This window comes from Xiphophorus couchianus, chromosome 18 (assembly GCF_001444195.1).
Source record: "Xiphophorus couchianus chromosome 18, X_couchianus-1.0, whole genome shotgun sequence".
Lineage (NCBI taxonomy): Eukaryota > Metazoa > Chordata > Actinopteri > Cyprinodontiformes > Poeciliidae > Xiphophorus > Xiphophorus couchianus.
Window position 1 is genome coordinate 4,182,762 of NC_040245.1, and position 15,306 is coordinate 4,198,067.

Consider the following 15,306-nt stretch of genomic DNA (forward strand, 5'->3'; position numbering starts at 1 on the left):
CTAAAAAAAAGCTTTTATCTTTCAGACCAAGAAAGAATGTATGTTAAGCTCTTAACTACCTTAAAAAAAGAAACACTGCAAAAACACAAAATCTAATGTTTCTAGTGCAAATACCTCAGTACGCCTGCAATGAGACAAAAGTAACTTCTCAGCAAAATATAGGAGCTTGTTTTATGTCAGTTATTAATAAATAGTTCTTGTTGCACTGGCAGATTAGTTTATTAACAAGACATTTTACCCCAAACCAAAAAAACCTGCCAGTGGAATTAGACATTTTTAATCACTATTAAGGAATTATTCACCTAAAATAAACTGAAAAGTTATTTGTAAGTTAGTCTTGTCTTATTGTTGTAGTAGAAACCAGACTAAATATAGTTGGTAAGATTTTGTATAAAATGAAAACATTTTCACTGAAAGAAGCAAACATGAAAAACTGAAAACAGGCATGAACATTATGTATTTAATCTTTATTTTAATATTTTAGCAATCCTGAAAACAAAAGTTGGCTCTGCTTTCGTCACTGAGACGTTGCCATGATGCTGGAAACACCTGCAGGAGAAAAAACAGCAAATTAAAAACATAAACGTAGAAACGTCAGAGACTTTTAATAAACCCCGGCGTTATTTTAATTCAATAAACCTAAAATAATAATTTAGATCTGTAAATCAGGTTTAACACACTGCCAAGGCGGAAAGACATCAGCAGTAATATTATTAAATTCTGTCACAATAAGCAATAAATTTATCAGTTAATCAGATGATAAATTAAAATGGACGGAATAATTTCCATTTGCCTGATTGTTTGTGTAGTTTGCTTAATCTTTATAGCGATGCCATTTTGAAAAATGCTACAAACATTTGAATACGGTTTGCACTTTTTTTTTGTTACAAAAGTCTGTTTTCCCTGCTTGATGCTTATTAATAATACGGTTTAAAGTGCAATTTTGTTTATCCATTTTATTTATTGTTTTGTATGTGGAAATTAAAGTGTTTTGATATTTAAAACGATGTACGTGAATCATTATGCTCTTAAAATCAGAAAACAGCGTCTTCAGTCAGAGACTACTCCACATTTACTGCGATACAGACTGCTGCAGGAGGTCTTTTCTGCCCATTAGCATCTTCAATAACTCTGACGAATCAAAATAAATATGCTAAAGCAGACAAAGAACTTTTGTTTCCCTGACTTTTTTCTGTTGGAGCAAAAGCTAAATATCTGGGTCACCACATCACAGACCGGCTCCGTGACGATGGCGGCGGTTATCAGCAGCGTCGCATGTTGCACGCCCAGGCAGACATTGTACTGATGAGGTAAAAATAAGTTTGTTCAAAGCTTACTGTACATCCTGCTATACAGCTCCTTTGTGGTGTAAATTTTAAAAAGCTGGCATGCAGAAACTTAAGGTTGCTTACAAAACTCCCTGAGAAATCTGCTTAAGAAACCAGGTTCTTAAGCAAGAGAGACGTTTAGTAACATGTCAGAACATTCCAGGCACTCCTGAGAAATTTGATGTACGAGTTTATGTGTCGTTTGTGCAGCTCAATGAACAGTCTTACTGAAATGTTCTCACATCCCTCTGTCAGTGCGCTAAGATACCAGTCGGCTCTGTGGAAACATTGGTATGCAAATCTTTTATAAGATTCTATTTTTATTTTGAATATGTTGTCGTGTGTCATGTTGTTGTGGACCACGAGTCTGTTGAAATAAAGCAATAAAAATGCAGATTTAAATTCTGGGTAGCTATAAAAACATTTACGACTGGACTCATTTGGTGACTTTAAAAGCCGTAAAACGGAGAAATCGACACCAGCGGGTCAGAAAAGCGTTGCCGAGCCAACGCAGAGCCACTCACTCTCGAAGTCGATCTTCTCCACGATGTTTTTGGGCTTGATGCTCTCCTCCTGGTTGTAGACGAAGATCTGGCCGTCCTCGTTCTCCGTCCAGCTAAATTTATTCAGCCACACCTTCAGCTGCGTGTCTGCGCCAAACAGGAACACACTCCAGCTCTCAGTGACAAGAAGAATCCTGACAATTTATCCGTTTTTCTGACGATTCATCGGATAAACATCTGGCACATCTGTTGATTTTTTAAAATTTTTATCAATGATTGGATACAAGAGGTTCTCACTATGAGATTTTATTTTACAGAATCTGAACCAGATGAAGGTAAACATGCAGTTTGAGGAGATAGAACATATTTACAGATACAGGTTGTTTGTTTTTATGCATTTTAAATGCAAAATGTTACATTTTTGTACAATTTTGGCTGAATTACAGCTCTGCGTGTTGTTCTTTCAGCAACTGAACTTTTTTGAGCCTGAATACTCCAGTCAACTATTAATCAATTTCGAAATAAGTTGACAATTAAGGCTAATTTCCACAGGAAAACCAGTGAAACGTAGCAGTGCGTTCTCACCCAGTGGGTCTCCCAGCATCTCAGCCAGCAGCTGCCGGTCGATGGTCTGGTAGGTGATTCCCACAACATGACAGATGACTGAGGAACAGGATGAATATTTATGACTTACTGCGTTTATTTTCCAAACGAAACTTAAATTAGACGAAAGAAATCCCATTGTTCAGTCAGAAAATGAAACTCACATTTCCGAACTGAGTCCTCGAAACCAGTGATGCCGTCGATGAGCTCTCTGTTCTCCTCCAGACTTGTCTGATGCAGACAAAAACAGAGCTTAATACCAAATGGAGTCAGGAGAACCATCTCTTTCGAACATTCTAGATATTAATTAAAGTAGGCAATAGATCAGTTTTATTGATTAATCAAAACTTTCTGCTTTCAATGTTTATGTTTTGGAAAATCTTGATTCTTTTTGGCAGGAATGTGATTCCATACAATGGGACCATGATCCCAAAAAAAATCAACCAAATATTGTCAAAATGGTCCAGTCAAAGCCCACACATAAACTTGATAGAATGTGGTGATTAGGAGGAGATAGTTGTGTTTGGGAGCCGTACCCAGAAGCTCTGGAAGTGGCAGGTTTCCAGCAGGTTCCCCAGGTAGAGGATCTGTCTGATGGGTCGCTCCTCCTGCTGCGACACCGTAGTCAAGGAAACGCCCCGCTCACCCCAACACAGAGCCACACCAGCGTTTTCACAACATATTCATCCTAGAGCTAACGATTATTTTAGCCGTCAATTATTCTGATGATTAACTAATTATTCTGACAATTAATCAATTATTCTACTGATTAATCGATAGTTCTGCCGATTAATCAGATAGCCAAACTGGCACTTTTTTCATGTTATTCATTTAACCATGTAAGCTTTTTGTATGCTGTATTAGAAATACATTAAAAGATGCAAATAACTAATAATCTATTCATTTTTTAAATAAGAAAATAAACATTTTGTTGCCTAAAATGCAATAACAGCGATGCTTTAGCGAACCCTCCAACATCCGCAGTTGAAAAAATACTTCTAACATCAACATGTGACTTTTTTCTTTTATTAACAGAATTTGAACCAGGTGAAGCTAAAACTTCCACTTGAAGAATTCTGGGTTGAACATATTTACAGACAAAGGAGTTTTTTTTATCTGAAATATAAAATGTGTCTATTTATCATACAGTTTTGGGTTTATTACTGCTTTGAATATGTTGTTCTTTCAGCAACGATTTCAGCGATTTCTAACGATTAATTGATTATTTAAAAAGTTGACAATTATTTCAACAATCGATTAATCGCGATTAATCTGATTAATCGTTTCAGCCCGAATTTGTATACCTATACCTAACACCAAAACGTCTCACTTTGCTCAAACTTTCACTAAAAGTAAATATATAAAATAAAAACACGAAGACGTGAAAATGCACCAAAGGGATACGTGTGTTTGGTCGATCATACACTTGCAGAGGGTGAAGTCGGTGTGTGGCAGGTTGGTCAGAGCCTTGAGCAGAACCTGTGAGGTCACTGTAGTCTGGAAGTAAGCTGGATTAAACTGGTACCTGTGGGCGAAACAATTAATAACAATCAGAATACATCAGATAAAAAAAAGTTACAGAAAAATAAAGCAACGGTTTAGCTGCGAAACTTGTCTCTTCCTGTACAAGCAGGTAACAGTTTAAATGTATATTTGTAGGAGATTAAACTAATTTTATGTCAGTTTCTGACCAGCTTTACTTACCTCAGTAATTGTCACGCAATAACAAATGAAACAACAAACTAGCAAAACTTCTTCCTGACTAATCTACAGCAGGAGTGTCCAAACTTTTACATTAACTATCTTAAAAGCAAAATGTTTATATTTTCTGATCATTTTTGGCTTGATTACTACTCTGTGTTGTTCTTTGATCAAATGGTCTTTTCTGAGTCTGTATACTCCCAATTACCAACTGATGATATGAATAATTGATTAATCACGATTAATCGGACAAAAAGCTTAACTACTTTCGTCCCTGAAATGCTGGGTGTATTTAGCCAAGTTTATTAAATTAAATAAAGTTGATTTGGATGCAGCAAAGTCAGCTTTTCAGTAAAAGTCTCTGGATAGACATGTTTCTACTTATTATAAAAGTAGAACTACTTATTATAAACGTTTATATTATATAAAATATAAAAATATATATTATATATATAAAAGCTACTTATATTTTGTGTTGTACTTAACATTTTCCATTATAAGAAGATTATGTTGGCAATAATTTTACCCTTATTTAAAATAAAAAGTCGCCATCTAAAGTCTTTAAAAAACAAACAGTTACAAACACAGCAAAAAATGTCAAATCGTGGTAGATCCAGGTAGAGCTGGAGATTGGAACCAGTTTCCACCTCCAACTCCAGAATCAGATGATTCTGAACAGCCAGGTAACGTTTCAGGTGTCTTGAGTCCCAAACAGACTCGGTTTGACTTACAGCTTCAGCACAGCCAGGTTTGCCTCCAGATCGTAGGCGTTTTCCCGAGCTTGCGTCTCCACGTAGCGCTCCAGCGTGGTCAGGTTCTCTGGGTTGTACCTGTGACACGACAGGAAGTTGGTACCTTTACATTATCAGCTGACTGATGAGGAATATTCAACTTTTATTAATTTTTCCCCTTAACATAACGTCAGTTCAGGTTTAAATTGCTTTTTAGTTTTCTTATCTTCTTTAGACTAAGGCATGTTGCATTTACGATGATGTTTATGGGGCCACATAAATAGCTACGCTGGGTCGGATTTGGCCCGTTAAAATATTGTTTTTACTAAACTCTAAAATAAATAAATATCTAAAAAGGGCACTTTGTATTTTCACTGGTCTTTTCCTCACATTAACAGTAGCTTGATGATCTGAGAACATCGAACTGCGACCCTTTTTGGGGCCCAAGTACTTTTTCTCCATCAACACCCTTTCAAAATAAAACCACAATCCGTTCTAGTTAACTGCTCTGCTAACATCTAATGTGTGACGTTAACACCCCGTACTCACGGGTTTACTGTCAATATAAAATGTAAACCATAACAAAGATAACTGACTGATGGCCGTAACAACGATACTGAAGGCAGTGAATAGCATCAAAAACAGTCTATGCTAACGTTAGCTCCGCCGGGTTGATCACTGGTTCTCGGATCATTCGTACCTATCGATTCCTCGCAGGAGTTTCCCCACGTTCGCCCTCATCTGCTCGAAGGTTAAAGCCATTTGGTCCGAAGTTAAACTGATAATTTTAACGTCAAATTAACCTTTATTTCACACGTGGGCCAGAAAGCAGAAAAGACACCGGGGCGGAGGGAGAAAAAGGTCGGACCGGAAAAACAAGGGACGGGAAGACACCAACGGGAAGTACGTAAAACGTATGACCAAGTTGTTTAAAACATCACGTAGCATCCGAAATCAATTTTTATCCAAATTAATTATGCAACTAAGTCTGACGACATACAGTAAAATGTTGAAAACATTTCTTAAATTATTTATCCAACTGTTACAAATATACAAAGTATTATAAAAATATTAGTTTTTATGTTGGTGTTTATAGTTCCAGGTTCGGAATGGTAGATTTGGAAATGATGTCCCACTCAAATGAAACTGATTCCAGTAACAAGTTTTAAATCTAGTTACTTTGCTTATTTTTGTATTTTTTTTGTTGGGAATTCTGATAGCTAAGTTCAAAAGATGGATAAATTGTCAAGAATTCTTCTTGGCATGTTAGAGGTTGTGAACATTCAAAATGGCCGTCATGTTGACAAACTTTTTTGTGTTTCTTTAACAAATAAAATGTAGATTGGTGTATTGCTATTGTCTAGTGTTGCTTAGTTAGCCTGTGAAAAATCTGGCAGAATTTTTTTTTTCCAAATTATTTTATTTACCAATAAAAAGCTAAATAAAATGGTTAACCAACAGCAAACCAACCTGGCCAGAGTTAAAACTGTATTTGGCTCAGGTTATATTATGAATGAAATGTGATTAATCCAACTTTTTTGGAAAGCGGAGTTCAGTTTCCACATAAGAACTGGTTGACATTACCACCAGACCTGCAGAAACAATAAACCTCTTAAATAGTAGCTGCTTGACAACATGAAGCGCACAAAAATATCTCAAAATCAACTCATTCGTCACCAATTTAAGGCAGAATATGAGAACAGGTTAAACATGTCCTTGGGTCGTGCTGTGGTGGCGTAGGGGTTGGCGCGACCCACGTTTGGAGGCCTTGAGTTCTCAACGCGGCCGTCGCGCGTTCGATTCCCGGACCCGGCGACATTTGCCGCATGTCTTCCCCCTTTCCTGTCAGCCTACTTTCATGTAAGTGTAACCTGCACAAAATAAGGAACCCGTATTTTATTTTGGCGGGTCAAACTGACAGCACCCTTTAAGTTACGGGTCACAGGTGACTCGGATCTCAATCGCTGTTGCTGCTGTCGCTGTGGCCAGCTGCTCGTCTCGGCGTCTTCTAAACTTATAGAAGAATACGGCTGGATCGAGGCTTACTAAAAGGGCCGAAGGATTAAATTGGGTGTTTCCTGTCGACCGCTCGACGGTGAGTCGTTTAATTTACGTACTTTGTTTTCTTTGGAAATAGAAATGCGGTGGCGACACGCCCACTTAATCTGTGCATTAATGACTGAAAAGTTTATTTATTGATTTAAAAGGTCATTTTCTTTTTGTTAAGTTTGTGGCCGAATAGATTATATATTGTTAAAATATTAAATAGGCCTTTTGATTTTTGCAGATTCGTCCTTTTAGGACAGTTTAGTTATTTTTTTGATTGATTTTTGCTAACGGCCTATAGAACTCTGGGCTTGGTCATTTGTTTTTATTGGGGAGTTGCGCAACGAAAAAAAAGGGAAAAAAACCAATTGTTTATTGAAACGATATGGAAGTCAATTAAGTTTAATTGACTGCGTCAATTAAACTTAGATATAATGTGAAAGTGCACTTTAATTTGATCTGTACCGGTAACTTTAATTTGATTCGTACCTTTGACCGGTAACTTTAATAAGGTCTATACCCTTGATTTGAATCTGAATGTAACTTTGAATTTGATCGCGATCTTTAATTAGAAATTCATTTGAAAAAATCATGAGAAAACACTTTATGGAATATAGTTATTTGTTTATTTTTTTGTAATTGTTGAATGTTTCTTTATTTTGGATAACAGTTGACAATGTTTAAACATGACAGCTAATTTGTTTTATTTTTATTCATGACCTTGTTTAGGTCAGGTTTTTTCCCACCCCCTGTGTCACGTCAGGATGGCGAGCTACCGGATCACCGCAGCTTCGCGGTAGGATTTAAATGAACCAAGCTATTTTTTCATTCTGGACCTGTTTGCTCTGGATCATGGAAAAAAAGAAAACAATCAGATATTGATTGATGGACTATTGATCACCTTGGATTCATGAATGGACCAAAATAGAAACTCTTGGGTGACATCAGGGTTTATTGTTTTTTGTTGCTGAGTGCTTGTTTTTTTTTCCTGGTTGTGTTTTTGGTTATATTATAGAAAATCACTGTTATTATAAATATTATTATTATTGCATATCTTCCTATATATATGAAAGAAAAAAACAAGTTGAATACAATAACTTAAACATACTTTTGTCTAATGGTATTTTATTCACACCCACGGGCTCCATAGCCGAATCTATCCGAGCGCCATTTGTTATATTTGGCCGTAGTCAGGCGCCTAGCCTTAAGTAGCGTTACATAAGGGACAAAAGAGCCCCTGGAGGAGGCCATTTTTGTTGCTCACTGTTGAATTATAAACTTTGACCTGTGATCGCAATTTGTCTAGAAAATGTTCAAATTTTGAAACTCAGAAATGTCCGTGTTTTTTTACAGAATGAACTTTTAAGTTTAAAAAAAAAAAGAACATTTCTGAGAATAAACTAAAAGTTTGAGTTATTTTAGAGGAAATCTACTCCTTTTTTCTATCAACAATGGCGCTAACACGTTGTAAATCCATCAGTCGAGTAGGTGCATATGTCTGAGCAGCAGGGGGCGCTCTGAGTCCAAGGTGGCACCTTGGACTCCTGCAGAGATCTGCTGACACGCCCTGAACGAGAGGAGAAGCAGGCTGCGCTGCTGATGCATTTCGGACGAACAGGAATAGATTTTCTGATATTACAGCATGTGTGTTGACATGAATAAAAGATGAGCTGCTGCTGTGTAAATGTAAAGCTCTAGAGGAATGGCAGCTGCAGAGAGAGATCCGGTGTGTACCGCGGTTGCTGCCCGGTGCTCCATGAACCCAACCCCGCTGACAGAGAGGGGCCGCAGGCATCAGTCAGGACACGCACGACTGCACACTGTGTGATGCAGGAGCAGGGAATCCTGGGTAGAGTCTGTAATTAATCCTAGTCTAAAATGCGGGAGAAGCATCGTGATTAACAGATTATTGAAACAATCGAAATAATTGATTAATCGTTAACTGAAGGGAGAAATTAAAGGTAATTTCCTGAAGGTAGAACACACTCAGAGCAGCAGTTAAGCCAAAAACTGGACAAAAATATAAACATTTAGCTGTTAAGATGATAATGAAAACCTTCTTTGTAGATATGATCTACCCACAAAGCCTCACTTGGCTTCTCCTGGTTCAAATTCTGTAAAAATAATCTATTTACCACCTTTTTCTATCCAATCATTAGGCTTCAGACTAGCGGCAGCAATTAGCGAACACCTGGTGGAACTGCACCTGCTGAGCTTTCAATGCCAACTACTTCTCCAAACGGCATAATGAGAAGCATCGTTGTGACGACTTGTCGGAAAGAGCAGGAGCTTCTTAAAGAGACAGAGGCCTCAAATTGCAAAATCAAATTTCTTTTTAAGTTCTACACTGAGCCCGATTCTGTGTTTTAGTTCTGCTGGAGTCCATATGGTTATGTGTATTTGTTATAGGTTGCATTGTCATCCTTATTGTTATGTGTAGAGTGTTATGGGCTTCCCCTGTCTGACTCTGCTGACTCCCACTCACATGTGATCGGTGGAGCGGCAGTACCAGGACCGGAAGTGGAGAGAGTTCAGAGTTGGGTTAGCAGTGAAGCCATCAGTGGAGTGTACCAGTTTGTGAGCTGCAGCCTCAGGAATAGCAGCTCGTACTTATTTCTAATAAACCCTGTTTGGCGGGACTAAATCTGCGGTGTTGGCTTCATTACAATATAAATTTTTATAACAACTGAAGTAACATTGTTACTTGACTGTAAAATGTCAACATGTGCCTGGAAAATAAATAACACCCCCACTCAGATCCCGTTTTGACATCTGAAAATAATCAGAAAATTATAGATTTAGGTCAGTAGGTTGGGATGTTCCCTAATATTTGCTTTGAGTTTTTATAAGCTACTTGTTAAATAAGCTATTGTTGACTGAATTTTACAACTTTTCCACCACAGACGGTACCGATGGAGATTCTATCAGCTCTGTTCTTCTTTTGTTTTTATTTCCTGTAGAGAATACTCAGTGCTTTGCTGTTCAGTCATCTCTCTCTCTTCTCTTGGTCAATTAATCCGGCGATGGGAATAAACTCTAAAGTAGGTCAGAAGAGGAAGAAACCTGCCGAGGTGTAAAAAAATCAACTCCCTGAGGAGAATCAGCTCATCAGCTTACAGATTGATTGAAGTCATTTACTGATTAACTTGATGTGTTCTCTGAAGCCTTCCACCAATCACAGCAGAGCGTTGAAGGAAGAGACTGATGAGCAGAAAACCCGCCAACATCAGTTCGGGTTCAGATGAGCCCAGAGCGAGACCGAGGGCTCTGAAAATTTATATTAGCATAAAGTTAGTGAGATGATGGGAAAAAAATACCTGACTGAGCTGAAATCAGCACAAAGAGCAGCTTTTGGTCCAAAGCTGTAAGAAAACATGGACAATGGAGCCTTTGAATTAACTTTTATGAGTTTGCAAACTTTTTGTGATGAAGACCTGAGGATCTCCAGAGGTCGGTGAAGATGTATGGTCCTGTGGGCCCTGAACACATTCACAGATGAGCCTCTCTGATTGTGGATCAGCTAAGTTCAATCTGCTTTAATCCAACTCCAGTCCGTTTCTCTGGAAGGTCCGGTTCGGTTGCTGAGGTGTGAATGCTAAGCTAACTCTGGTTCAAACCTCTGTCTGGGTTTGGTTGAAGTGAACTCTGGTTCGGTTGAATGTATATGTGAAAGAGGACGGATACTGCTCCAAAAGCAGGAAGTGGATTACAGCGCAGGGCATTCTGGGAAAATACAACCAAAACAGACATGTTAGCGTAGCACTAGCAGGAGAAATGGCTCTTGGTCTTTATCCAAAGACTAAAGAAAAATCCTCCAACTGCTAATATCTGACGCCTCCATATTTGCTTCCATTTGCAGAAGGAGGTTGCTCTCAGTGTCTTCAGAGGTTTATGTGTCGTTTCCTTCAGTGGTTCCTGGTGCAGCGCCCCCACAGGCCAGGAGGGGAACAGGTTGGTTTGACTCAAGTTCTGGTCCCTAATCAAACCAAATCTACCGGACCACCAGGTGGAAAAACATCCTAAACGTTTTCTCATTGCTGCAGCTCTCTCTCTCGATTCCACTTTACTCTCCCGCCCCTTCATCCATCCTCACTGTATTGTTATTCATCTGATATCCCATATAATTTTTCTTCTTCTCTTTCGGCTTTTCCGTTTAGTCCATTTCTCTGCGTCCTCCACCTTTACACCAACTAACTTCATCTCCTTTTTAGTCTTCTTCCTGGCCTCCTGCTATATCACACCTTCTATTCCTACGATCAGAATTCCTGTTTACTTCTTCAAACTCCTCCTCTTCCTCAGTAAACTGTATAACTTCTTCACACTCATTCTCCTCATCCCATTTATTGACCCCTTTTTTTGTTTTTACTGAAGAAAAAACACTTTTTGTAAAATATTTATGATTGCTTCTTCACTGTAGATATGTATAGTGTCATCCACTCATCCTCATCAATACATTCATCCTAATTATCTTCCTCATCATTCTTTACAACCAATATTCTTTCCACTCATCCTCATCATCACTCTTTATGATATTCATCCCAGTCATCCTATTCTCATGCACCTCTAATCTTTTTACTTCCTTCCTATCTCCATGCTTTTCGTTCATCCCGCTCATCCTCAAAGTTTTAAGCGAAGCTGTGAGTCTGAGTGTTTCACCGCCGCTGAATGTTGTTTTCTTTTTTGTCTTGGCGCTGCTCTGTTTCTGTCTTTGTCTCGCTGCTTTCTGTTTTTATCCTGCTGCCGTGCAGCAGACAGGCTTTTGGAGCCGAAGTGACGGTTCGTATTCACCTCCTGCTTTCTGCTCTCGCTGTACTCTGTTGTTCTCGGTGTGTTTCTGTCTCAGCTCTTTGTGTTTCTCCGTGCTAATGCTGAGGTGCCATGATGGGTTTAAGCATTGATTGATGATCCCATTGTCACTCTGATACACACTCATTGTGTTCTTGCCAGAGCCGCATCACTTCCTCCTCCACAGCTTTGCATTTAGTTGATATTTCTATTTATATTTGTGTTCCTCCAATCTTCAACTTACATTCTGCAGATCATTTAAATACTTGTTTCCTTTTCCAAACTGTCTTCTCATTGGGTTTTTGTCTTTCAATTTAATCACTGTTTTGTTTCAATTTCCAGCTGGAAATCTCAAAATGAACCAGAAAAATGTCTGTTTTCTACCTGTACTGGGTTAAACCTGAGTCACACTGAAATCAATAAGCCATCTTCCTGTGGTAAATTAGAAATGCCAACATCTTCACACATTTTTTTTTTACGCTTGTACTGAAGTGGAACAATTTGATGAGAAAGCTTTCCTCTGAGTTTAGGAGGGCGAAAGCAGGACGCAGGCAGAAAATCCATAAGCATGAATTCAAGCTGCCGACCTCTTTCTGTTTCAGTAAATCTTTGTCATGCTTCAAAAGAAATTCCTTGATTAGTTTATGAATTTATGCAACTTACATCAGCAAACTGGTAACATCATGTGAGAGTTTGGGGGTAAGAAGCACCAATAAAATGAGGTTTATTTACATTTGCGTACAGTCACGTTTATCTGTATACTTGACTTTAGCTTTAGCAAACCATCAGATCTTTGCAGCAGAGTTCAACCTTGTGAGGACGATCCACTGTATTATTTATTGAATCTACTTTATCAGGCTCTTTGTGCTCATATTAAGTTGAAGCCATGTAATTCAGTGGATCCTTCACCAAATGATCGGTCTCTCTGTATTACACAGTCTGACTGCGTAAAGGGCCCCTCGCTGTTATTGTTTACATCTGGACATTTCGCGCTGGAGGGCAAAAAGGTGCTTCTTTTCCTCGCCATCCGTAGCCGCGCTGCCGCGGAGGAACCGGTAACAAAATGAACCCCGGAGATGAAGGAATTATTAATATAGTGCAAAGGGGAAAATAACGCAGGAAAACCGTTAAAGAGCAACTCAAAGCCTCTCTTTTCTCGCTCTCTGTGTCGGCTAAGCTACGCGCAGACTCGTTGCCATAGCAACAGACAGCAACGCCACGTCATGTTTCAGGATTCAACACCGAAAACACTCCGACATTTTCCACATAAAGAACAGGACATTCAGTCAGTTACAGATTTATGTTTTCAGGTTTGATGTTTATTTTGCGATTATTATTAAGTGATCGCTGCGGTAGATTAGCCACCGCTGCTATTAGCTAAGCTAACAGCGGTGGTAGATTAGCTACCGCTGTTATTAGCTAAGCTAACAGCGGTGGTAGATTAGCTACCGCTGCTATTAGCTAAGCTAACACAGTGGTGGTAGACTAGCCACCGCTGCTATTAGCTAAGCTAACACAGTGGTGGTAGACTAGCCACCGCTGCTATTAGCTAAGCTAACACGGTGACAGATTAAATAATCTACTGATGATCTGTCAGAGTTGGAGTTTAGTTTGCTTTTTTATTTTAACTGAACCAAAACACCGAATTCCTCAAATACATGTTACGGCTGTCAAAGTCAAGCTAGCATAAGAACTACTTTCTTCTCCCTCAATATTTTTATTCTTAATTAAAACTTTTTCCTGACCTTATTTAATAGTGGTAGTGTTGACAATATAAGCACTGCGTCCATTTTTCTTTTATATATCAGGCGTCCATTTAAAATTTAGCGTTGATAACTTATCAGCTAAATCTCCGGTTTGAACTCTTGGAAAGTCTTTGTGTTGATTTCTGCATCTTATTTTTGTGGAAAATAAGCTGCATTAAACAGTTCTGGGGTCAAATAACAAAAAAATGGATTTCTCTCAACATTTTCTGTTATTTTCTGTTTTGTGGGTGTGCTCACTGTTTTACATTGAACTCATCTTTTTCTTATCACTTATTCCTTTCAGTTTTATCTTTTATTTCTTCCCTTTCACCTTGTTTTTTCCAGACTCACAGCTTTCTGCTTTCAAGGCAGATCTCCAGTCGTCCCTCTTCCGCCTCCTCTCTGCTTATTCAAGCTGGCAAGGCCACTTATCACAATTTAATTTACTTTCCCAGCATGGCGGTGGCTGTGTGTGTGTGTGTGTGTGTGTGTGTGTGTGTGTGTGTGTGTGTGTGTGTGTGTGTGTGTGTGAGAGAGAGAGAGAGAGAGAGAGAAAGAAGAGCAACACATTTGGACGAAAAAGGGAAAGTGGCCTGAAATCATCTTGTGTCTGATTTAATTTAGATGTAATGTATCGTGTGGAGCTTCTGGTGGATTGAGAGAGGATGAGGATGTTTGCTTTCCTGTTACAAAGTTACACAGAAGAAGAAATATTTCAAAATGTAAAAACATGTTGTTGGTGAGAAGTCTCTTGTGTACTTTATTGGAGAAAGACATCATCTGTAATGCAACGGATGTATATGAAGCAACATAAATACACAAAGTAAATATGCCAGATTGGGCTAATCTTCATGTGTAGTTTGCTATCAGGTTGATGGAAGAGATTAAAAAACATTTGTAACTACATACATGACAATGTGTAGCTAAAATAAGTGTAATGGTGACGGTGTATTCCCAGAATTTGAATCCTGAACAGGAAATAAAAAACAGCCAAAATCAGTTTTCCTATTAAAGGCATTTAAATATAATTTTGAAGCTTTCAATGTCAATGTGTTTGAAATTATATTTTACTTTATGTCTATCCAATAATGGATGAATACTTGTGTTAGAAATTTGTCCATCCACTACTAATAATAATTGGATCTGGTTTCTTATTTTTGCACTCAGAAAATAATATGCAAACTGTTTTATTTAAGTTAAGATTTGAGTTTTTAAGCCACTGACAAACTGGCACCATTAACGTTGGCAGCTATTTATTCATGTTTCACATCAATACATTACTGCATCTTCTGCATGTAGCTGACATGAAGCATCAGAAGGGCAAACAGCTGGTAAATCATTTATATATAAACTAAATAATAAGGGGTCCAAGGTCAAACCTTGAGGTACTCCTGTTTCAGTTTGAACCACATCAGAATTTTTATTATCTATTCTATAAAATTTAAATCAAAATCTTCTTATACAATTGTGAGATGTAACATCATCTGGTTTCTCTCTGTAACGAGGACGACATCTACTCATTGACCTGCGCTCTGACGTCCAGCTTGGTGCGCCCAAATCTGCTATTAATTGCTTTATTAAAACTTGGTTAAATACAGGAAGTGTTTTTGACCGAGATTCTGTTTTTATTACTGAGAAAAAACAAAATATTGTTCAGTTTCTGCATAGGATAAGCTAGGAAAAACATTTAACAAGGAAAACCCATTATTGGTGACTTTTATCTTCTAAAATGATATTTTGGGGCCAGTTTTTAATATGTGTAGGAATACAAGCTGTTGTGTGCTCACTTCCTGTCATAAGACACAAACAGCCGTGTTATTTATAGAGAAGAAGCTTTCTCTGCTGCTCATTTCCATAAATGTCA

General features: G+C 38.2%; 1 protein-coding gene and 1 long non-coding RNA gene across 3 annotated transcripts; one reads left to right on the forward strand and one right to left on the reverse strand.

The window, feature by feature from the left end:
• Positions 1 to 450: 450 nt before the first annotated feature.
• On the reverse strand, positions 451 to 5,764 carry eif3k (eukaryotic translation initiation factor 3, subunit K). Of its 2 annotated transcripts, none has more exons than XM_027999536.1 (8): positions 5,567 to 5,764; positions 4,867 to 4,965; positions 3,839 to 3,959; positions 2,971 to 3,045; positions 2,599 to 2,665; positions 2,417 to 2,494; positions 1,853 to 1,978; positions 451 to 549 (listed from the first exon to the last, which is right to left on the reverse strand). In XM_027999536.1, exons 1-8 carry the CDS (start codon positions 5,626 to 5,628, stop codon positions 518 to 520), a joined length of 660 nt encoding a protein of 219 aa, XP_027855337.1. In that variant the 5' UTR covers positions 5,629 to 5,764; the 3' UTR covers positions 451 to 517. The 2 variants fall into 2 exon arrangements, with proteins under 2 accessions (XP_027855337.1, XP_027855336.1); XM_027999535.1 differs by having other exon boundaries at positions 2,971 to 3,048.
• Positions 5,765 to 6,730: 966 nt separating this feature from the next.
• Positions 6,731 to 7,775, forward strand: LOC114133544 (uncharacterized). Its single transcript, XR_003593199.1, has 2 exons — positions 6,731 to 6,961; positions 7,642 to 7,775. It is a non-coding gene; the product is annotated as an uncharacterized LOC114133544 (long non-coding RNA).
• The last annotated feature ends 7,531 nt before the right edge of the window (positions 7,776 to 15,306 follow it).